At 39.6% G+C, this 23,007-nt stretch overlaps 2 protein-coding genes across 2 annotated transcripts in view; one reads left to right on the forward strand and one right to left on the reverse strand.

The window, feature by feature from the left end:
• Positions 1-3,362: 3,362 nt before the first annotated feature.
• On the reverse strand, positions 3,363-18,614 carry LOC136824972 (uncharacterized protein DDB_G0283697-like). The gene is made up of 3 exons (XM_067080957.1): positions 18,516-18,614; positions 3,781-4,849; positions 3,363-3,634 (listed from the first exon to the last, which is right to left on the reverse strand). The coding sequence occupies exons 1-3, from the start codon at positions 18,612-18,614 to the stop codon at positions 3,363-3,365; spliced, it is 1,440 nt and encodes a 479-aa protein (XP_066937058.1).
• A 497-nt stretch (positions 18,615-19,111) lies between these two features.
• Positions 19,112-23,007, forward strand: part of LOC136824973 (putative neural-cadherin 2) — a 34,838-nt gene continuing 30,942 nt past the window's right edge. Inside the window, exons 1-2 of the mRNA XM_067080958.1 lie at positions 19,112-19,160; positions 22,106-22,339. Coding sequence (XP_066937059.1) covers positions 19,112-19,160; positions 22,106-22,339 — 283 coding nt within the window. The remainder of the gene's footprint in view (positions 19,161-22,105; positions 22,340-23,007) is intronic.

Genomic DNA, 23,007 nt, shown 5'->3' on the forward strand with positions numbered 1-23,007 from the left:
AAAGCACCTGGGCGTTATCCACTGGGCCATGACCCAGCAAGATTGGAACTTGAGAAAACTGCAAGCTGGAGGGATGACGTCAGTTGCTAAAGGTATGGTTTCCCCCGCTTTGAATCTCAGGTTCATTGTATTAGACAGCACCCAAAATGCTTTCACCTGATGACCTGTTCGACCTCCTCGCGAGTCAGAAATTTATTTCTGTTCCAAACGCCCATTGTGTGTTGATGATTTGTATCTTATTTCACATTTGGGATTATTCTGAATGAAATGCAGTCTATTGGGTATATTGATATCACGGGAAGTTCAGATTTGGAAAATTATTTTATTAAGAAAGAGATTACTTTAATTCAGTAGTGTTTTGCTCTCTTGTTTAACAAAACTTTAGATCTGTTTGCTTTAGTAAAGTAACGCCTCTTAGCCCCACCTGATCACCTGCGATCCCGAAGTTTTCAGAAATTATTTCTGTTCCACAAGTGATTTACAGATGATTTCATCTTATTCACTACCAGAAGGGAAACGACTCATTAAATGTTGTCTAATACTCATACTGATCATAAGTTAAAAAACTATTATGTTTGCAAACATTCATTAAAACCAACCTAATTTTTGGCTGACTTTTCTAATTCCAACTTCTTTTAGTTTTTTTGGCACAAGGCCAATAGACAACGCCCTTGCTTTCCAAAAATTTAAATATTTCTTATAGTTCCATAATTGAAATCATTCTTTAATTCCACAAGTGACAACGTGTTGATATTTTCTTACAGTAAATTTGAAGGATAATTCTAATAAAAATTGTCAATTAATTCATTGCTGATAGGAAGATGGGGAACTCTGCAGTCATTCATAATTACCTAAGTTGCCAAGTAATTAATTAAGCAGACAGTTTATTTTTCAGTGTTCCAAATTCTTTTAGACTTGTGAATTCCAATTATAAACCCTGAATTTAAAAATAAGACCTTGACATTTAATCTTGTGAGTCAATTCCGTTTATTTATTGTTCACAGAACAAGAATGTGTGTTGATGATTTCTATCTTATTCACTCAGAAGGGATAATTCATGTGAAATTATGTCTATTGGGTCATTGCTGAAGTCGGGACTGGGGAAAACTCAAGCTGGTATGCAAGCAGTTCAGCTTGCCCAGGTAATTCCTTGGTGCAGTTGCTCTCAGGTTCCAACTTCTTTTAGACTTGTATGGCCGCAGTGGGTAATGCCCTTGCTTTCCACCTGAGACCTGGGTTTCGATCCGACGTGAGTCAGAAATTTATTTCTGTTCCATACGTGATTGTGTGTTGATGATTTCTATATATATATATATATATATATATATATATATTGCCTGAAGATAAAAATGAAGTTAGTAGCTCAAGAAAGTTGTCAAGAAACCATTAAAGAAAATAAATACAATTTAGACAGCTATCTTTGATTTTCCTTATAACCATGTTTTACAGTTCGTGTATCTATGAACTCATCTGTGAATTGAAATATTCATTGATTATCCTTAGTCTTACGTGATTTTGGTTAAATTGATATTATTAAAAAGTTTTAATTATAGGCTATAGTGCTAGAATTCGGTATGCCTACAAACTTGGAAAGCAAGACTTCTGATTTTAGAAATAATAATATAAATCAAATTCCTTATTACTCACCAAGCTGGCCATTCTCTCGAACTTCTCCCATCATGACGTTTTCGGGGAAAATGGGCGCATTGTCGTTGATGTCCTTCACAATTATTGTTACTGTTGTCGTCACTTTATGAACTCGCCCTTGGTCATATCCGTGATAAAGTCCCGTTTTAATTCCTCGCCCGTAATCGTTATTCATCTTGGCTTTACTGCAGCCATTTTCTTCCTCATGCCGAAGTTCGCGTCTACGCAATGTCCTCAGGTTCAAATACTTAGTCTTATTTCTTTCTTTCGGTGGTCTCTCTTCATCTTTTCCTGCGCTGCTTGTTGTCCCTCCTTCCGCTGTGTGTCCCCTGGAGGTTTTTGGAAAATATGGATTCGTTGCCCATGAAGAATTGAAATTAGGATAATGCTTACTTCCCGTCGAACTGTTCGGTCCTTTTAGATTTAGATTCATTGATGTTTCCTCACGAAGAGGAGTGTGTGTTGTTATTTCTTTCTTTTTCTTCTCTTTTAGACTTGATTTGATCGACGGCAGATGGAAAGTGACGTTAGTTCCAGTCGCTTTGGAAAAGCTGTGGGGTTTCTTGAGAGCAGTGGATTGTAGACTTGAATCATGGTGGCGTAATTTTATTCCTCTCTGTGTCTTACTGCTTAGACTGTAATTTCCATCTAGATTTTTCTCATTTTTGTTAAAGCTCCCTTCTCTTTGTTGTCCCTCTCTAGGAGACTTGTAATGTTCCTCAGTTTTCTTGGGAATTTTGTAAAGATCAATGTTTTTATTGCCCGGATTTCCACCCTGTAGATTTAACACATTCTGTACTAAACTCTGTGTTGTGCGAAAACGACTTTCCCCTATTTTGCCTCTAATCTGCCTACCATTTCTATGATGGGCAACAGCGCGTGCTGGTTTAGAATCATCTTTGACAGAGTCCTCTAATAGCTGGGGTTCCCACGGGAATTTCGTGTCGCCCCCTTTTCCTTTGTGCTTCCTATTCACAATGACCCTTCTTTTGTTCACTCGCTTCAAGTCGCTGTGCCTCACACTGTGAGCTCTGCCGAGATCCTGAGTCCAGGAAAAGTTATAAACAAAGTCTGTCTTTTTATTTTCACCGCCGGTTAATCTCTCCCTATCTGACCTGTCATCGACGATAGATCTCAGCAGCTTTTTTTCCATCACTTTCTTTCCTTTCCAGGTGAGAGCAAGGTTATTGGATTCTCCTTCGTTTGATTCTCGTCTGTTTATTGTTTTTTCGTCCTCATACCTCTTTTGCCATTTCGCCCCGATGTTCTTATTGTGATTTAGGTGGATTTCGTGTGGGTCGCTTTCTCTCTTTTTGTGTTTGTCAACCTGAACTTCTATCTCCTTGAATGATTTTTTCGAGTTTGGAGAGTTTCTTATATTGTCGGTATCGCCTCTCCCCTCCCCTTTATTTGTCATGTTTTTGTTCTTTTGGTGCTCGGTCCTTTTTTGAGTTTTATCACTCTTAATGATGAATGGATCTCCTTTATTCCAACCTTCCTCATTTTGTAATTTTCCACTTTTCACTCCGAGAAAACTGGAACCTTTTATTTCTTCGTTTTCGTCTTGCTCAAAAACTTTCGTTTTTGATACTTTTCCAATAGTTTCATCTGTGCCTTCATTATCACCACGACTGTAATCTCGACGATCATGAGCGTCATCGTTACCTTCATAATCACCATCCTCCCCGTAATCTTCATAATCATTGGTATCATCGTCATTTGTAATTCACGATATCGTCACCATAATATTCTTCAGCATCACCATCGCTACCACCAACATAATCTCCGAGATCATCAGCATCATAGTCAACAGTGGCATTACCCCCACCATCATAATCTTCAAGATCAGTTTCATTATAACTACCATCATCATATTCTTCATAATCATCAGCACTGCCCGTACCGTCATCACGACCATCATCACCCTTATTAGTATCCCAACCAAAATCGTCATCATCATCATCATCAAAGTCATCATTATCTTTACCTTCATCGTCCTCATCACCAACATCATAATCCCCTGGCCCTCAGCCTCTTCGCCTTCTTCCATGAGATCGTGCAAAGAATTTGCCAATAAATGTCTTAATGACTTTCCCCAATCTTGCCCGAAAGTTCTTTGAGTCTCTCGGGTACTCAACCGCCTGAGTCTGGATTCCAGCAAACGTCGAGATTCTTGACCCGACGCGCCTCGCGGAGCCCTCCCATTCAGTATGTAATTTCCGAGGCCAAATTCCTGTCCCGGTAAGGATTTCCTTGTTGTGAGTGTCACCGGCTTGTGTTCGCCCCATTTTTGCGTTGTCCTGACTAAGTGCTTCTTCTCCTGTTGTAAAGTGTCTCGTTTTTTTCGTTGCTTTGTTTGTCTTCTGATGGGTGTCCCTTGTGCTTTTACACTTTTCCCGACCCATTCGTTTCCTCTCTTTAGATTTCCATCAAAGTTTCCCCCGATTTCCAAACGTTTTTGGGTATTCCAGACACCTGGACCTTTGGGGTTCCGATATCGGTATTTCTTTTCGTGACTACTCCTGGAATTCTGGTTATCCTCCTCCCGATATATCCAGGGATATCGTTCATTATCATGTGGTTTCCACACCTGCCTTTCCCTTTCTTTCTTTGGCGCGTTTTTCTTTTGATGCCGATTTGTATCGATTTTTTCCCAAATGCTATTTGGTTTCTCATTCTCGCAGTCCGCGCGTATATCAGGGTCAATCTCCTTCCAGGAAGTTATCTTTCTGAAGAAACGTTGATTGGTTTTAACTTTCGGTTCATTTTTTTCCCCCACCATATCTGCATCTTGGTTTTTATCAGTTTTAACCAACTTCTGAGAGTCAGTTCTATGATATGGATTGTGTCTTTTTTGTCTATGTTCCCAAGCTTTCTTTTGTTCTGCCGGCTTCCTGTTTAGCCTTTTTTCATCTGGGTTTGTATAAGAATTTACTTTTTGCTTCCTTTCATTTCTTATCGCAGCATCATCCCTTAGCAAACCCTGGGCATTTCTTTTGTTTGCGGAAGTTTCTTTCCAGATGGTGTTTCCCCTAGTCACTATTTCTTCTGGCCAGATCGACGAGTTTATATTGTAGTTCTTTTCACTCCTGTCTATAAGGTTTCTTTCTTCCTCTTGTCGGCTCTTTGTGGCTTGGCCGTCAGTTGCCTCTACCGTGAGTTTCCATACTCCCCTTCCCTCGGGTGGGTCTCGATCAAGTGCCTTCAGAAAGTGAGAGAGGGGGAAATAGATGGGTTAATGTATATACACTTATCTGCAAGACAGCAAGAAGGAAATAAAAGGAAAGGGGGTGTGGGCTGCAAGAAAAAAGAAAACTGAAAATTTCGAATCTCGACAACAAGGGGAAAGAGGATTACTAACTTCCAGTAGTTTCTCAGGCATTACTTTCTGTCCATATTATAATTGTTTTCAAAGACCTGATAATTTGACTTCGAAGACAACATGTGAACTGATTTTTGCCTGCTTTCATAAGAACCAACACATAATGTTTTGTTTCAGAATGAACACAATAAATGTGGATGCAAATATCATTTTATGATCAACTGAACTGATTAAAGTAAGATTTATTTTACGGAATGTTTTGTTTCAGAATGAACACAATAAATGTGGATGCAAATATCATTTTATGATCAACTGAACTGATTAAAGTAAGATTTATTTTACAGTATTCACGTCAGGAAAATATACATTGTAGTGCAACAGATTCCTAAATAAATTTGGACCTCAGTATACTGCTCTTGCTCGCGGCTTTTTATTTCTTATGGCATTACTTCTGACTTATGTTTAACTTTCGATCGTCGGATGGCTCATTTTGTACCTGTAAATAATTATCACGGTCTTTGTCGTCATTTACCGAGGTAACTGGTAACAGCAAACAGTTGTGTCTATCCAAAGCAAGAGTTTTCACCAAGTAACGTTATTTTACTACACAAATTTATTAGCGTTACAAACTTTAACAATGTATGTCTTTAATTCATGAGGGATACAAATAACATAAATTCGATCCAACTTGTTGAAACAGAGCCAACCGCATTCAATGCGAAATGCAGCTATATAACCGAAACTTTCAGAAAATTGCATTTGTTGTAAAGGGTTATAATGTATTTTTATATATAGTGCATGATAATCATTTTTAGTGCAGTAAATTTTTACTAAATATTATCCAGCTGAACGGACATACTTTTAGAAGAAGAAAAGACAACTGGTGATTTCTAAGGAAAGCTTTCAGCGATTGTAACGGACACATGTGAAAAAAGAGAAGTCAGAAGTAATGCAATAAGAAATAAATAGCCGTGAATAAGAGCAGTATACTGAGGTTCAAATTTATTTAGGGAATCTGTTGCACTAGAATGTATATTTTCCTGTCGTGAATATTGTAAAATAAATCTTACTTTAATCAGTTCAGTTGCTCATAAAATGGTATTTGCATTTACATTTATTGTGTTCATTCTGAAACAAAACATTATGTATTGGTTATTATGAAAGCGGACAGAAATCAATTAACATATTGTCTTCGAAGTCAAAGGTATCAGGCCTTTGGAAACAAATAGCTAAAGCTATTTTCATAAGTTTCCATTTGCTAACAGAGAAAAGCAGCAACAGTAATAGTTAATTACCACTTAACATGTCTTGAAACTGAAAATAACTAGGGTGGGAGGTACTTTGTCTGCCTTGTACACCACTTTTCCGGTATGTAATTGACCGGCCAGAGGGGGTTCCTCCCACTATATAGCTGCTTTCTGTCCTTTATTTTTCAACCACAAACTACGGCCTATTCCTCCTTAGCTGCTCAACTTTATTTTGCTCAAATCTCACCTGCCATTTCTATACAAATTATGTTCGTGCGAAGATAGAAAATTTGGTTCAGTGGATGTCGTGCAACTGGAAATTCTTCAGAAGTTCAAGCGAAGATGCAATGCATTCTACCCTAATATATTCTCCTTGCATTTTAATACATTTTTATTTATTTGTTAATTATTGATTTTTTTTCTTTTTAATAAGTGGGATCTCTTCTTTCTGTATTTCTCTTTACCCCCTCTTACTTCTTCCTAATGAACACCATATTCTTTGGAAGGTTGAATTTCAAGTCAATGGCCCCTGCGGGCTTGTTCCATATGAATAGGTTTCATCTTCTGAATAATAACAATAATAATAATTTCGTTTAACAGATTCATAATAATAATAATAATAATAATAATAATAATAATAATAATAATAATAATAATGATAACAACAACATTCAAAAGCATGGATAATATAAAGGTATATAGCAGTTTCCCACGAAATAGATGAAAGGAGGAATTTCGTTCCTTAGGTGCATCACTTCGTTAAAAGAAAAAAACCGATCCTGAATTGTCGGACCGTTATTCAAGGCCTGGCTAAGTAGGATTAAATATTGCTTTTTTTGTTTTTTTATTCAGTTGGAACTACTTTACAAGACCTTCTACCTATCCCTTTACAATTTAATCCAAGTGTGAATAAGCAGAATTGATTAGTTCCTTACTTCAAAGGATCTCTCTCTCTCTCTCTCTCTCTCTCTCTCTCTCTCTGAGATAGCTCAAATATTTAAAAGAATCGGAATTTGGATGTTTGAACAGATTAATCCACGCGTGAACCTGAAAAAATGTTTCGTTTATCCTTAAAGAATATTCTTAGACTCTATCTCTCTCTCTCTCTCTCTCTCTCTCTCTCTCTCTCTCTCTCTCTCTCTCTCTCTCTCTCTCTCTCTCTCTCTCTCTCCCAATGCTATATAGTGTCCTTTGCCTCATGGAATGTGTTGCCCAAAAATTTTTTTTTTTTTTTTTGGGGGAATATTTATGATTCAATTTGAATGAAACTGCTCCACTACAGTCTAGTTTCAGATTTCTATCAGAAATACGGAACACTACAAATAGTCAATTCTCTGAGCCTGGTCTGGGGTACAAAACTCACAATCGAATCCAGCCGACCAGCAACTCATGAAAGCCCCAATGGCAATCACTTATTTTTCTATTCAGGTATTTTTGTTGTTATTATTAACGACCTTATATCTTCTCCTTAGGAATATCTGCATGATTATTATATTGGGAATTGACAAGAGTTGGCAGACAATGTTTTGCACCTGTTATTTCTTTATATTCGGGTTGCCTTTGATTCATTACATTCTGTCATGGTGTTGTATTTATTAAGCAGTATTTCTTGAACTGAGAAAAAGGCACCATTGAGTTATACTTAATATATATATATATATATATATATATATATATATATATATATATATATATATATATATATATATATATATATATATATATATATATATTGTTACATGTGAGAGTCTTGGTTGATCATGTATTATTCAATTTACGTAATTTTTACGGCCCTGCAAACCAAGATTACACGTAACCTGCCACTTGAAGCCAAAAGTTAACCTCAAAGACAGACGTTAATTAGCCAAAGGTCAACAGTTAAGGGTTATTAACCTTAACAAAGAATATTTGAGATGAATTTGATTTTAAACGCAACAGTTCTTCCAAACATTCGGACGCGAGGCATACAAAAGCATCGAGATTTAACCTGATTTTGCTTACCTAAATCCTAGGTATTTTACTGGAATAATGGGGTTGAAGCTAACAATAAAATAATTTGACTTAATCTAGACTTCGTGAACACATATACCGTAAGTGGTGGCTGAAGGAAGAAAACAAAGAAAAATGTGAAATACAGAAAAGTACTAGTCAATCGACGAAGTTTCAACAAGAATCGGACTTACCGTGAATGTCGAGTCAAGCTGCGCAAAACAGGGACCTCAGGAGTCGTATTCTGGCAGTCTTCCCAATTCACTAATTAAGATAGACGTAGGAGAGAAAGTAATAAAGAACAAAGAATATCGTTCGGGCACGCAGCAGCGTCACCCCTGGTTCAGCGACCGCTGGAATCTCTCTGACTCTCTGACCCGACCTGCCGTTCCGCCAGGTGAGGGGAATACCGTCATCCGACCTTGACAAAGGCATCGTCGAATGCATAGAATAAAGCATTCGGCCACCATAACTAGGGGTCATTGAGCGTAAACCCTCTCTGAGGCTTAGGTCCCTAATGCCCTAGCATATTTTGTTTACAAACTTTCCAGCCTATGGGGTTAAAATTTGTCTATCCTTTCTCCAACGGTGATTGTTATTTTTGAACTGCCTAGCCTACCGGCGGGCAAAGATGTTCTCTGTCGAGGTCAATCGGACTAATATTCCTACACCTAAATACATCGAGGGCGAACAGCAGTAATATTTATAAAAGCTCCCCCTTAAGAGGGCCTTCACTCCCTTTTCGGGCGTGAAGGTCTATACTAAACAAGCTGTTAGCCTCTCGTAGGTTACTCTCCTTCCCTGAGCAGATTAGTCCTGGTTAGCCTACCTAGCTACAGAACTACCTAACCCTAGATAGGATATGAGCTATAATCACTACTTTACCTAATTCTAATAGTACTGGAAGGTGCTCACGGTTATTATAGGCTACCTCCTACAATCATGATGTGTTTTAGACCTAGCCTAGTGGTACATTCTATGATATTCCCTAGCCTAACCTATCCTAACCCGACCGTAGCACCAACATAAGAGTTAATATTCTAACTAAATTACAACATGGTTTATGTTTAATACAATTAAAATTTACTAGTTAATTCATGAGGTTGCCTCATATGATAAATGGGTGCCTCACTGAGGTCTTAGGCCATGCGTGTCACGAGCATCGTGGCTCGTTTCACAATAGTTAAGATTACTGAAATTAGTTAGGCTACTTACATGATTACTGCGGCTCGGTGGTAAGTGGAAAGAACAAGGTTACTAAATTGATGTACCGTACTTTAAGGTGGCCTAGGCTATGTACAAATAAAAGGAAGAGATCACACTGGCTACCTCCTCTGGGCAAGGGGCCAGGATCACTCTTAGATGTTAGGGCACTGTGCCGAGAGGGCACTAGTGCCAGGATGAGCGTATAGCTCGGCAACTACTGGGCTCTCTTCCGCCCCTTCTTCTTCTTCTTCTGTTTCCTCCAAGGCCTATCAGTAGCTGGCCTAGCAGGTGATGAGAGCACCAACTCCGGGGACAGGCCAGAAGGGCTAGCGGGCGCGAAGTCAGGGCAACTGCAAAAGCTGCGGGAGGACTCCTACTCCGGCTGCTGCGACAACCGGAGCGAGAGCGATCTCGACTTCTGCGTCCGAGGATGCCAGTTCCTGGTCTTCCAAGGAAGGGGGTACCATTTCGATCCTCCAGGGGTTCATCCCTGAGTCAAATTTGCAAAGAAGAATCTTGCAAAGAAGAAGTTTCGGGTGCTGGAGGCTCTCCAGTCGCGATGATCAACTGCATGGGGAATCCTAAATCTCCGGAGGAGGATTCGCCTCATGATTTAGACCGGCATAGGGGCCTTTTCCATTGGTAGCTCAACGTCCGTGGCGGACGGAGTCTGGCACTGCTCAGTGCTCGCAAGTGGCACTGGCAGCAGTTGAGGTCAGGCATGCCTGATGAGGGTCCGGAGGTGCAATACCTCTCGGACGACTTGTGGTTGGCTGCGGCAGAGATTCCTGCCCCAGCAGGAGATCGTAGCCTCTCCTGAGTTTTGTTCGGGGCGTCCGCTGGGCGTTGCTTGCTTGGGCAGCCCTCCCAATTTGTGGAGTGGTCTGCCCGCTTGCACGTCCTGCAGCGGTACTGCTCCTCCTGAATCTCTCTTCGCGGAGGGGGAGGACCTCTTGGTGGGCCAGCCCTTCGCGATTGGAGAGGGCTAGGCCTGAAATAGGTTGGGTGGCGCCCTTCCGCGGACCACTTTGGTGGGCGGAAGGTGGAGGTTTGTCATTTTGAGAGTTTTAGATGGGGCCTCCGTGGAGGAGGTAACGTGGCTGCGGAGTGGCGTTGGTGACGGGCTTCCGCAGAGAAGATCCCGACCAACAAGAAGACCACTCCGGGCCGAATTCCACCTACCACGCCAAGGCGGTGGGGTATCGTGCCCCAAGGTGTCATAACCTGGAGTTGGACCGTAGGAACGGTGATGGTGTGGCCCTCTATCCACTTCATTTCCCACCGCGTTTCTTCGTCAACCATGGCACTGGCTGGCACTTGGCCCCTGGTGATCAGGCTAATGTCTGCCGCAGTGTCTACTGTGACCGGAAGGGTCACTGGCAGGCTAGTGCTCTGAAGAGGGCCACCGAGATGAACTGGGTTTCCAGTCTCTCGGGGTAAAGGATCCGGTGCGGACCAGCAGCAGAAAATGAAGTGCTGATTAGGTTGACAAATTTGGTGGTGGGGACATGATGTGGACAGGCCGGAGATCCAGCATTGTAGTGGCTAGCAGCCCCACAGGATTTGCACGGGCCCTTTGGATGGGCTCGGTGGCCTGCAGTAACTGTTGGAGGAGAGGGCTGAGCAGATGAATCGGGGCGGAGTTCTGGCTGGTAGGGTTAGGCTGCTTATTAGTGCCGAGTTTGTATCGGCACTCAGCTTCAGCGTGGCCCCCTTCTTGCAATAGTTGCACAGGGTCTTGCTAGGCAGTCCATTCTTCGGGCGAGTGGAGTTCGAGAGGTAGGCCGGAGGGATGATTCGCTTCTGAGAGGTGCTATGCGACTGATTGAAGGTTTCCCACGAATCAGCCATGCGACAAGCTTCCATAAGTGTGGAGGGCTGTTTATCGTTAAGATATACTGCAAGGGCCCTGGCACACATTGGAAAAGGTCTTCTAGCATGGTCCGATTGAAGAGATCCTCAAACGTCGTGCAGGCCAAGGAGTCGAACCAGCGCATGCGGACTGGGTTTTGTGACATGCCCATTCTGTCCAAGACCAGCCGACTTCCTTGGCAAGACCTCGGAACCGTTGTCTCCATTTTTCTGGGGTTATCTCGTAGGCCTTTGTAATGACTCTACGAACTTCCGCCATGTTACCTCTCTGGCTCTTCTCCAGTGAGCGAAGCGCTGCCTTGGCTTTTCCTCCATATGTTTGGCTAGTATTAAGGCTCTCTCGTCTCCGTGGTGCTGTAGTTATCGAAAAGAGCCTCGATCTCCTCCAGCCATGCTTCTGGCTCGTCCTCAGTCCACTTGGGGACTAGGGAATTGATGCTCGAAATTGGAGCGTTTGATGCAGCAGGTGTAGGACTGGAGGCTTGATGGCTAGCCATAGCTTCGGCATTCTCCATTTTCGCTCTCTCAAGCTCGAGCTCCTTCTCCTTTAGGGCTAACTCAGTTTCCTTGCAGGCTAACTCATGCTGTCTCCTTCTTTCTTCTCTTCCTCTTCATATTGCCTTTGCTCGGCTTCATACACCTTCGTTCTTCTTCATACTTCCTCTGCTCGGCTTCATACTTCCTCTGCTCGAGTCTTTCTTCCTTCTCCCGCTTGGCCAAGTCGTCCACTTGCTCCTTAACCCAGGTAGTAAGTTCCGAGCCGGTGAGACCTGCCGCCGTCCCCAGCCCCAGGAAAGTTTTATAATGCTCTGCTGCCATGGTTCTGGTGGGAAGGGCGTCTAACCGGGTCGAGTGGGCGTACTTGGGCAGCGAGGAAGTGTCTCTTCAATGACGTGGCACCCTTTCAAAAGGTGGCACTGTAGTTTGGGTGTGCCGTGTACAGGTCACACTGGTGGCACTCAGTATCCCTAGGCACTGGTGCAGGTTAGGTTCCAGAAGAACTTTCCCTTCTGTGTTCCCTTTTGGTTTTGTTTTATTTATTTTTCTGGATTCTTGCTTGGTGGCACTTATGGTGCCAATGTGTTCCTAGGGACCCTCTACTGGAGTCCAACTAGGCTATATGGGAGGAAAGGCACTCTACACCCCCTGCAGAGTGCAACAATCGAATGAGAGAGAAAGGGAAGGTAAAAGAGAGAGAGAGAGAGAGAGAGAGATAGAGAAGTAAGCTATTCAAGTGATGAGTGCTGCAAATTATTGGCACTGTGGAATAAAGTGAATTTGGGTTTTTTTTTTTTTTTTTAAAGATCCTCGTGAGTGGCTGGTCCCAGTACCGGCCCCAGTGCTGGCCCCTTCTTTTTTTCAGAGGGTGAAAACTACTGTTTGCTTCGGTCTGGATAGCAGGCCTCACTCGTGACCGACAGTTTATCACTGTATTGTAATTACTCTTAACTTGTCCTCATCTATTGTGGGACAGAGGTGTTTTCTTTTAATTGGTTTAAGTATTCGAATTAATTAGCCTAGTGTCGGCCGTTCTTTCTTTGAAGAGGGTCACGTACACTTAGGTTAGGAATGCTTACTTGAATGACGAGAGAGAGAGAGAGAGAGAGAGAGAGAGAGAGAGAGAGAGAGAGAGAGAGAGAGAGAGAGAGAGAGAGAGAGAGAGAGAGAGAGATTTTCAATCAGCAAATTTCTTGCTGCTTGAGAACATGTAAACAAAGATTTTATACATGCACAATGGCATGGATCTTAATAAAATGATATAGATGCGTCGTCTTGGCTTCCTTAGGGATTACTTTATTATCTTAATTTTCCGGGAGCCGACGTCACAAAAGTTTATCGTAAAAATTTTAAATTTTCTTTATATGATTTTATAGTAGGTATTCGTATAGGAACTTGTTATTACTCTAACTAAGGCCTAACTTTCCCTGCCTAAATTATCTTTTGGTTTTTTCCTAGCTAAGATATTAGGAGGTGGGTTCGCTACGAAAAAAAAAAAAAATAATGCCCCAAGAGTGTCTCGGAGCAGAGTCGGTCAGGTCACAATAACAAGGTCTTTGAGATGGCGGCCAAGGTCCCGTTAGGCCTAAATTTCAAAACAATCTCGGCGAAGGAAACCCCAAAATGGCCGCACAAACAGTTCGAACAATTTCAAAAACAACACGATGGCGGGTATTTTCTTTTTAGCACCAAATTCAAAATAACGCAAACAAATGCAGGTATCCAGATTTTACTTTAAATATACCAATCATGCATAGCGTTTTACGTTACGGATGGAAAACTAAATTACCAAACAACTTTGTGTCTTTTGTTATCGTATTCCTCACCCGGAGATTAAACAAAAGAATGAAAAGAGAGATGCTAGCTTGCCTGCGTAAATTTACGTTGTTGAACGGTACCTTTATTGTAAAATTACTATTTCAGTTCGTTTGCTACTTCACTGACACGGTTTTTTGAATGATTCCCTTATATGCAAACAATAACGATCGGAATTTCCGACGCGATTTCTAAATTACTTTGTGTACATGAACTGGGCTCCGCGATTCTCGGCCTTTGAGATTCGTTACTTGAACGACTTGACTCACAATCCGAACACGGTACAATGTCCTTGTCTTAAACGTTATAAATTATGACTCTGCTCTCTACACCCTTTCCTACGCTAATTCTCGCTACACTTGTTATTATAACTATTCTCTTTACTGCTTATTATTATGCCTGGTTCCTTGTTTGGAAGAATGAAATGGAATTCGATATCTGACTTTTATTTTTTGGAATTAATGTAATTTTAATTTCCTTTTCTCCAGATTCTTTCTCTAAAATGTACTTTAGATTCTACGCAAGGTCGCCAATGTTACGTGTGAGAGTCTTGGTTGATCATGTATTATTCAATTTACGTAATTTTTACGGCCCTGCAAACCAAGATTACACGTAACCTGCCACTTGAAGCCAAAAGTTAACCTCAAAGACAGACGTTAATTAGCCAAAGGTCGCCAGTTAAGGGTTATTAACCTTAACAAAGAATATTTGAGATGAATTTGATTTTAAACGCAACGGTTCTTCCAAACATTCGGACGCGAGGCATACAAAAGCATCGAGATTTAACCTGATTTTGCTTACCCTAAATCCTAGGTATTTTACTGGAATAATGGGGTTGAAGCTAACAATAAAATAATTTGACTTAATCTAGACTTCGTGAACACATATACCGTAAGTGGTGGCTGAAGGAAGAAAACAAAGAAAAATGTGAAATACAGAAAAGTACTAGTCAATCGACGAAGCTTCAACAAGAATCGGACTTACCGTGAATGTCGAGTCGCTGCGCAAACGAGGGACCTCAGGAGTCGTATTCTGGCAGTCTTCCCAATTCACTAATTAAGATAGACGTAGGAGAGAAAGTAATAAAGAACAAAGAATATCGTTCGGGCACGCACGCAGCGTCACCCTGGTTCAGCGACCGCTGGAATCTCTCTGACTCTCTGACCCGACCTCGCTTCGTTCCCGCCAGGTGAGGGCTTATACCGCCCCGGGCAATCCGACCTTGACAAAGGCATCGTCGAATGCATAGAATAAAGCTTAAGGGCCACCATAACTAGGGGTCATTGAGCGTAAACCCTCTCTGAGGCTTAGGTCCCTAATGCCCTAGCATATTTTGTTTACAAACTTTCCAGCCTATCTTAAATGCCTAAATGCGCCATTTGTCTACCAACGGTGATTGTTATTTTTAAATTGCCTAGCCTACCGGCGGGCAGAGATGTTCTCTGTCGAGGTCAATCGGACTAATATTCCTACCTAAATACATCGAGGGCGAACAGCAGTAATATTTATAAAAATATATATATATATATATATATATATATATATATATATATATATATATATATATATATATATATATATATATATATATATATATTTGTTTGTTACATATACGATTGTGAAACCAGGAGTTTCACGAAATCCCTACAATTTGCCAGACTTTTCTACTGATTAACTAAGTGGAATAATGAAGTGGAGTATTCATCAATTTTTTCTACAAATTAGCTAGAAAATGTGCTGGGTAGCGGGTTCATCAACATTTTTTATAGATTATCTAAAAGTGATGAGCGGGGTAAGTAGCGGGCACATCATTCCTTTGGCAACAAGATTCTTGTTTCTTTATTCGGTTATTTTTTCTAGTTAGCTCTCCCATGAAAAAAAAATATATATCTGTAAAGTAAAAGGTTCAAAATCACAATTCTTCTTTTTCATCACTGAACTGTAACAAAGTCCAACACAGCCGCACGAAGATTTTTTTCCAGATTGCTGACACTAGTGATATGTGGATTCCAGTACTATGTGCTTTAAGAAAATGCGTGATCGTGTGTGAAGAAAGACTATGAAAACTAGTTTCGGTAACTGTACAGAGTACATCTGTATACAATACATCTAAGCGGATATCTTTTTACACTTTACAGATGTTTCTCCCCAAGGTGTTTCGATTTAATGATAATAAACGTTTACAATACAAAAAGACGTAAACCAGTTCATTTCTATCAGCTATTTTCAAACTATTATCAAACTTGCCTTATTTAGTACAGCAGAGAAACCTTTCCACAAAAACCCTGGAAGGGAACGAGAGCTGCAGAATGATGATTAATCCATGTAATCATTCCACGCTTTTCCCGGCTTCCAAGAAAACGGCTGTATCAAAGTCCAATCGTTATATCCTTTGCCTTGCTGCCCTTTTGCTTACGGAAAATATTCAATACACTGCACCACGCGAACTTTAATCACTGCCACGTTACTTATTAAAGCATTCAAACAAGCTTTGGCGATGATTGTTTGACATCGGAAAATTAACTTTCCTAACGTGTGAGTCTTGGCTGAGGAAAGACTGACTGGCATAAACACTTTATTCGCTATTCTAGCCAGGGTTTATGCCCCAACACCAAGCAGTAAAAGAGTCCTGGAAACTAAGACAACAATAACCAGTTTCAAGAACAAGCTCTCTGTCCCAAATCCATCTCATGCATTACATAGGCGTATCCCGCAGACATACAATATAACTGCAGTCCATCGCGAAGTTAGAAAGGAGAGAAGTAAACATTCCAACAGACCTCTCCAAAGGCGATTTATTATTACACTAAGGTAATCACAGCTGAAAGAAATACGGAAACAAGGTTAACAAAGATAGAAAATATCTTATGCAACAGCCATATAACGTTAGGAGGCCAAAAGACATAAAGATGTACAGAAAAAATGTCACTGACCTGAAAGAATTAGGCGAAAACATTAGCAGAACTGTCAACAATAATCAAATAACGTATAAAGTTAAAACGTTTTGGAAGTAATATATTATACTTATTTGATGTACGTACAGTACGCAGGTTTGTTTGTAAGTGCATTCATCTATTTTTGTGTACATAAACGCCTTTGAGCTCGTTTGATATTGTCTAGCTGTGAATAATATGTTTATGGTGCAGACTATGAAATGATTTTGCTTTTATTTTGCTCCTATACAGTAACAGACGCCTCAAATTAACATGCTGAATCTTGTTAAAAATGATTAAAATGCATTTTGCCCAATTCTTGCATCTGTTCCGTAACTCACTTTTACTATCAGCCTTTATATTTGCTCACAAACACCTACGCAAATTAGTTGTTTCCTTTCATTCCCCATCATTGTGAAAATTCATTGCTTCAAACTCTTGGTTTCCATTTACCCTTATTTCCTAACTTTTAACTAAAATTTACTATCAACTTTCTCTTATAGGCAATTTTAGATGCTTGTGCTTATCTCTACCGTTTCCTTTCACTGTATTTAAATTCTATTCTACATCTAACCAGTCTCTCTCCTATCTATATACTCTAACAGACCCTTCACTCTTATCGTGAAAGCCATTGATAGCTTTCAAAAAATTATTTTCTGCATCATTTATCTTTAGACAATTTACATTTGATCTTTTTTAAGATGTATAATTTTCCATCATTTTCCATGAATTCCGCATAGATTGTTTTCCTTTTGTTCTCAAGTATCATCCAACCCTATCACACCAAACGTGATCCTCACACCCATTTCTTTGTCTAAACCACAACTACTTTTTCTTAACAATTATTCTGTCATCTGTCTACAAGCACCTCTATCACTTATGCAAATGCGCAGAAACATTTATATCCTCAAGTATTCTTTTGGAATCTTGCCGCGTCCAAAAATACATAAGAAACCCTGGTCAACTATTCATTTTCACTTCAAGGTGTCCCGTCAGTCAATAAGAAGTCAGTAAATAAGAAATTAACTTCTTCATTGGCAATAAAGCATACTAACTGCATACTATTAACCCAGGAAGGGGAATGGCATGGGATATTATTGTAATAAGTAGCAAGGCAAAACAATGTCTGGTGGAGGGTTTTGACTTTTTAGTGGGAGTCTTTTGTTCTTGAAACCAAGAAATCTGATACTTCACCTAAAAAAAAAAATATATTTTCACCGCAGTGGCATTGAGCTGTTACATGTGAGGATTTTTGTGTGGGGAAAGGATAATGACTAGAATACAAATTCAACTCAGGCCAAAGTCAATCACACTTATTCGCACTTTAAAACTCCTTTAAAGGTTAGGAAATAAAACGTAATTCGCCTTATAAAATCGCCAAGTGGCTAGGGCATTGAATTTACAGATTAATTCCTGAGCTGTCGATGCAATACATGTATATTTTTACGTACGTACATACACACGCACACACACACACACACACACACACACACACACACACACACACACATATATATATATATATATATATATATATATATATATATATATATATATAATATATAAATTTAGACTCGCATCAGGATCGAACCCAGGTCTTTCAATTGAAAGGCAAGGGTTCGATCCTGATGTGAGTCACAAATTTATTTCTGTTCCACACGTGATTGTGTGTTGATTATTTCTATATATACTGTATATATACATACATACACACACACACACATATATATATATATATATATATATATATATATATATATATATAAATATATATATATATATATATATATATATATATATATATATATATATATATATATATATATATATATATATATATATATATGTAGCTAGACTAAGAGGAGAAAAAAAAAGAGAAAGGTGCGATTCATAACAGTAAGCGACACGCGAGCAAAAATTCCCCGGGGCAGAGACCGGCAAAGGAAGGCGTCCATGAATAATTGAGGATTTCAAATAAGAACAGACTGCATTGGTGTCACACATTGCCGGCACAAAGGCTGGATCAGCAATGCCATCTCTTTCTCCATTCCTTTCCAATGCTCTTTCCGGCCCACCCACTCCCATTGCGCTTTCCGCTTCACTTCATTACTTTGCATTTTCTATTCCCTTCCTTCCCCACCCTCACCTCCTCCTCCCCCTTCTCCCATCCTTCTTCGTTTTGATGGTTAGGAGGAAAAGAGGATCCGGCAGTTTTGCAAATGCCTGAACCGTTTTGAATTTTCTTGTTTCGCCGGATTCCTTTCAAGCTGCGTCATGTTAATCAAATTCTCTCGTTTCGAAGGTGTCCTTTTGGAGGTACCCCACTCATGCATTTCTCGCCCTTTTACCTTTTTGGCTCTATTATTATTATAATGAAACTGTTGTGATGATTCTCATCATAATGGTAAGCATGATTATCGTATTTCTTTGAAACTACTTTGGGCTTCGAACGTAAAGCTCTGACGATTCACACTAATATATTTAGAAAATTAAGTCAATTATTATTATTATTATTATTATTATTATTATTATTATTATTATTATTATTGAAGAAACAAATCCACAGTTACGTATATGTACCGATGCTGCCGGCGCCTATGCTGTTGATGACCATCAAAACCTCCGCATTGGGCAAGGTCCACTTAGGCGTTCCAGACGACTGGAGGGCTTTCATCAGAAAACGACGGCATTGCCTATCTTTGTTTGACGTCCGGTTCCACAGTTTACAAACAACTTCGTTTGTTTTGAGTCCTTTTGTGTTTACTTGGTTTGGGTGTTACATCAATGCGTTTACATTGAAAGGGGGGAATCGAACACAATCCCGAGAGCTATCTGTACAGGTTTATCTTCAAATATTTATACATATACATAACTGGATTTGTTTCTCTATTTTAAGACTCATGCTACTATGAGTATTTTTTAATTATTATTATTATTATTATTATTATTATTATTATTATTATTATTATTATTATTATTATTATTATTATTATTCATAAGATGAACCTTATTCATATGGAACAAGCACACAGGCGCCACTGACTTAAAATTCAAGCTTCCAAAGAATATGGTGCTCCTTTGGAAGTAAGAAAAGGTAAAGGAAAATAAAGAAAGAAGAGATCCCACTTAGTAAAAAGAAAAAAAAAATTATTAAGTAGATAAAAAACATACTAAAATGCAAAGAGAATAGCTTGAGGCTAGTAATGCATTGCAACTTCGCTTCAACTTCTGAAGTTCCAACTGCACGACATCCTCAGGGAGACTGTTCCGTTGTCCAACGGGATGAGGAATAGAGGCCCTCTGGAACTGAGAAGTTCTGCAGCGAGGCTCATTTACTGCATATTGGTACTGCTGTTCAGCGAATCTGGTTGTTGCTCTCGGCAGGAAAACGGTATCATGGATCAATTGTGAATGTGAAAGATCTCTATTAAAATACAACTTAGGAAAAAGTGACAAACAAGAGACCCTCTGTCGATGGTCCAAGTCATAACTGCTAATATTAGGAAACAGAAACCTACCACCACGACCGACTCTATCTAAAAAAGATAAATCTCCTGCAGAAGCAGACATCCACACCGGAGAACAGTATTCTAGTAAAGGAAGCATAAATGACCTGAAACAGTTGCACTGATTTAATCACTGTTATGAATATAAGAGACCTTACGAACAATACCTAACTTTCGTGCAGCATTTGCTGAAACTTTCATTAGATGTTTCTCAAAACTAAGATGCGAGTCAAAAGTTACACCTACAATAATAGTTAAAGATTCACACTCATTCAGCCAAGTCCCGTCCACCTGAAGGGAAGGATGGGGTGGGGAATCTTTACGAGATCTGCTAATCAATAGTGTTTTGGTTTTACTGGAGTTCAGCTCATACCCCGTGGACTACACCATTCGCTAATCCGGTCCATGTCCCGACTGAGGTTGAGGGCAGCTTCATTTCTCATAAGTGTAGACTTTACTACACCTGCAAGTGTTGCATCATCGGCATACTGAACAATCTTGTTTTCCAGGCCAACAACCACGTCACTTGTATATACCCAAAATAATAGTGGATCAAGAACACTACCCTGTGGAACTCCAAACACAGTAGGTCTTGGTTCATTAACGATCCCATCAACAGCAACTCTCTGCTCCTACCTGTACGGAAATCTTCGAGTAATCCTGAAACATATCCACCCACTCCAAGATTCTGAAGTTTAAAAATAAGTGCCTTACGATTTACTAAATCGAAAGCAGCACTAAAATCTAACTGAATTAATCTGCACTCTTATCAAGGTTCTCTTGCAAATGGCATGTCAAATCTAAAAGAGCATCGCAGGTACCCAAGTCCTTTCTATGTAGATATTGACTATGAGCTAACAAAATGTTAAATGTTGTGAAAGAAACATACTCATATGCAGTAATAGTAATAAACTTCAGACAAATATAACAGGAAGAAAATTTAATAAATATGATCACGTTCCACACAGAATGTCTTCCCTTCATGAATTTCATTCTAAATTCCGTGTGTAGTTTTAAATGGTATCTATTTTATTTTCTTACGCTATTTAAATAAAAATAACTTTGTGAACCTTTTTTTATTTTTGTTATAAGAAATACATATACTTAACTATTCATGAATTACTTTGACTTCCGAAAGGAGTTTCTGCATTCTAAAATAACAGTGAAGCAATATAAGTGTAGAAATTCGTTCATATGTTCCTCAGCTTTAGATGCCCTCAACTTTAGTAAAGAGCTGTTGCTGAACCCTTGGCACCTTCTGCATCAACTTCGGTATCCGCGTTCACTTCTAGAATAAAGGTTTAAGTCGCCGTTTAGCTGTTTCATGTTTTGGTTTGATGGAGTTGTTTGTCCATGAAATGAGAAGGTCTGTGTTCATACGTTCAAAATTTCAATCGATGCTTTTATTTTCAAAACGGGAATTTTAAGAGGATTGTCACCATATATATATGCAAGGAAAAATCTTAATGAATAAATTTCGAAAAACAATGTCACACTATGGAATGAGTGTGGGTCGCTTCACTTCAGTAAAAAAATGCAAAAGTTTAACAACAATATCATATGAAAGTTCTTGTAATTAGATTATGGAAACTGAAATGGTGTAGCTAGTTCAATGAAATGTTAATATAAATGTGCAAACTTAATACGTTGTGTTATATGAAACTGACGCTGCATATAACAAGGGCCTGTGTAACATGTTATATCATAAGTCAAGACTTTAAGTGCAGGCAAGCATTGTGGGATTTTGGCATCCTTATTATATTTTATACTATAACTTTTACAATTAATACGGTTCCATACTATAAAGAGTGATTAATTTAAAGTTGGAAATGTAAGTAGGCAAAATGTTTAATAATTAATTCCAGGCATACAAAAATTTTGCAGTGTCAATCTACATATTACTACCTCGATAATATAATTTTCTTGAAATTTGGTTAAACTGCTTTTACCTCCACCTTATTCATCATAAATTACTTGATTTATATAATCTCTCTCTCTCTCTCTCTCTCTCTCTCTCTTTCTCTCTCTCTCTCTCTCTCTCTCTCTCTCTCTCTCTTTCCATTCCCTCAGGCGTTTCCGTGGCGCGGATCTCTGCGTGGGACGCTGACGACAGCACGGAAGGGTTGAACGGCAGGGTCACCTACTCCATCGAGAAAAATGTCATCGACGAAGAAACAGGGAGAGCCATTTTCAACGTCGACCAGGAGACAGGTGTCATAAGGACAGCCCTTTGCTGTCTGGACCGTGAAACGACGCCTGAATATCAGGTTCAAGTCGTTGCCACAGACGGAGGGGGACTCAAAGGTGAGTATGTGTAAGCAGAGAGAGAGAGAGAGAGAGAGAGAGAGAGAGAGAGAGAGAGAGAGAGAGAGAGAGAGAGAGAGAGGGGGAGAGAGAGAGAGAGCTACCAAGGTGAGAGGTAAATTGGTTGGCAAACTTATAGATGTTTACATAAAGAGAGAGAGAGAGAGAGAGAGAGAGAGAGAGAGAGAGAGAGAGAGAGAGAGAGAGAGAGAGAGAATGTCTTTTGATAAAAAGAGATACACATAAAGTTACACAAAAATTAGAGATGAACCGAAAAATAGACAAATAATTCTTACAGAGAGAGAGAGAGAGAGAGAGAGAGAGAGAGAGAGAGAAAAACTCAATAGATGTCTTTTGATAGATAGAAAGAGATACACAAACAGTCAAACACAAAAATTAGAGATAAACCGAAAAATAGACAAATCATTCTCACAGGGAGAGAGAGAGAGAGAGAGAGAGAGAGAGAGAGAGAGAGAGAGAGAGAGAGAGAGAGAGAGAGAAGGGGGAAGGGGGAGACTGAGAATTGTGAAGTAATGAAAAAAAGTGAAATGACGACCCAAAATTGGCTGGAAGTGTCCATTAATATTGAGTATCAAAGACTTTAGCGCGTGGTGCACGACATGAAAGAAGCACTTTTCCTTTGAAGAAGGAGCGTACAAGCGAGAAAG

This window comes from Macrobrachium rosenbergii, chromosome 36, assembly GCF_040412425.1.
Source record: "Macrobrachium rosenbergii isolate ZJJX-2024 chromosome 36, ASM4041242v1, whole genome shotgun sequence".
NCBI lineage: Eukaryota > Metazoa > Arthropoda > Malacostraca > Decapoda > Palaemonidae > Macrobrachium > Macrobrachium rosenbergii.

Excerpts from the sequence above, each read along its gene's own strand:
- LOC136824972 (XM_067080957.1), bottom strand. The coding sequence starts at position 18,614 with ATGGGAGTGGGTGGGCCGGAAAGAGCATTGGAAAGGAATGGAGAAAGA. Across the intron at positions 4,850-18,515 it reads CAATGTGTGACACCAATGCA|GCACTTGATCGAGACCCACC; the intron begins GTCTGTTCTTAT and ends CACTTTCTGAAG. Across the intron at positions 3,635-3,780 it reads ATCCAGACTCAGGCGGTTGA|GTAAAGATAATGATGACTTT; the intron begins GTACCCGAGAGA and ends AGGACGATGAAG.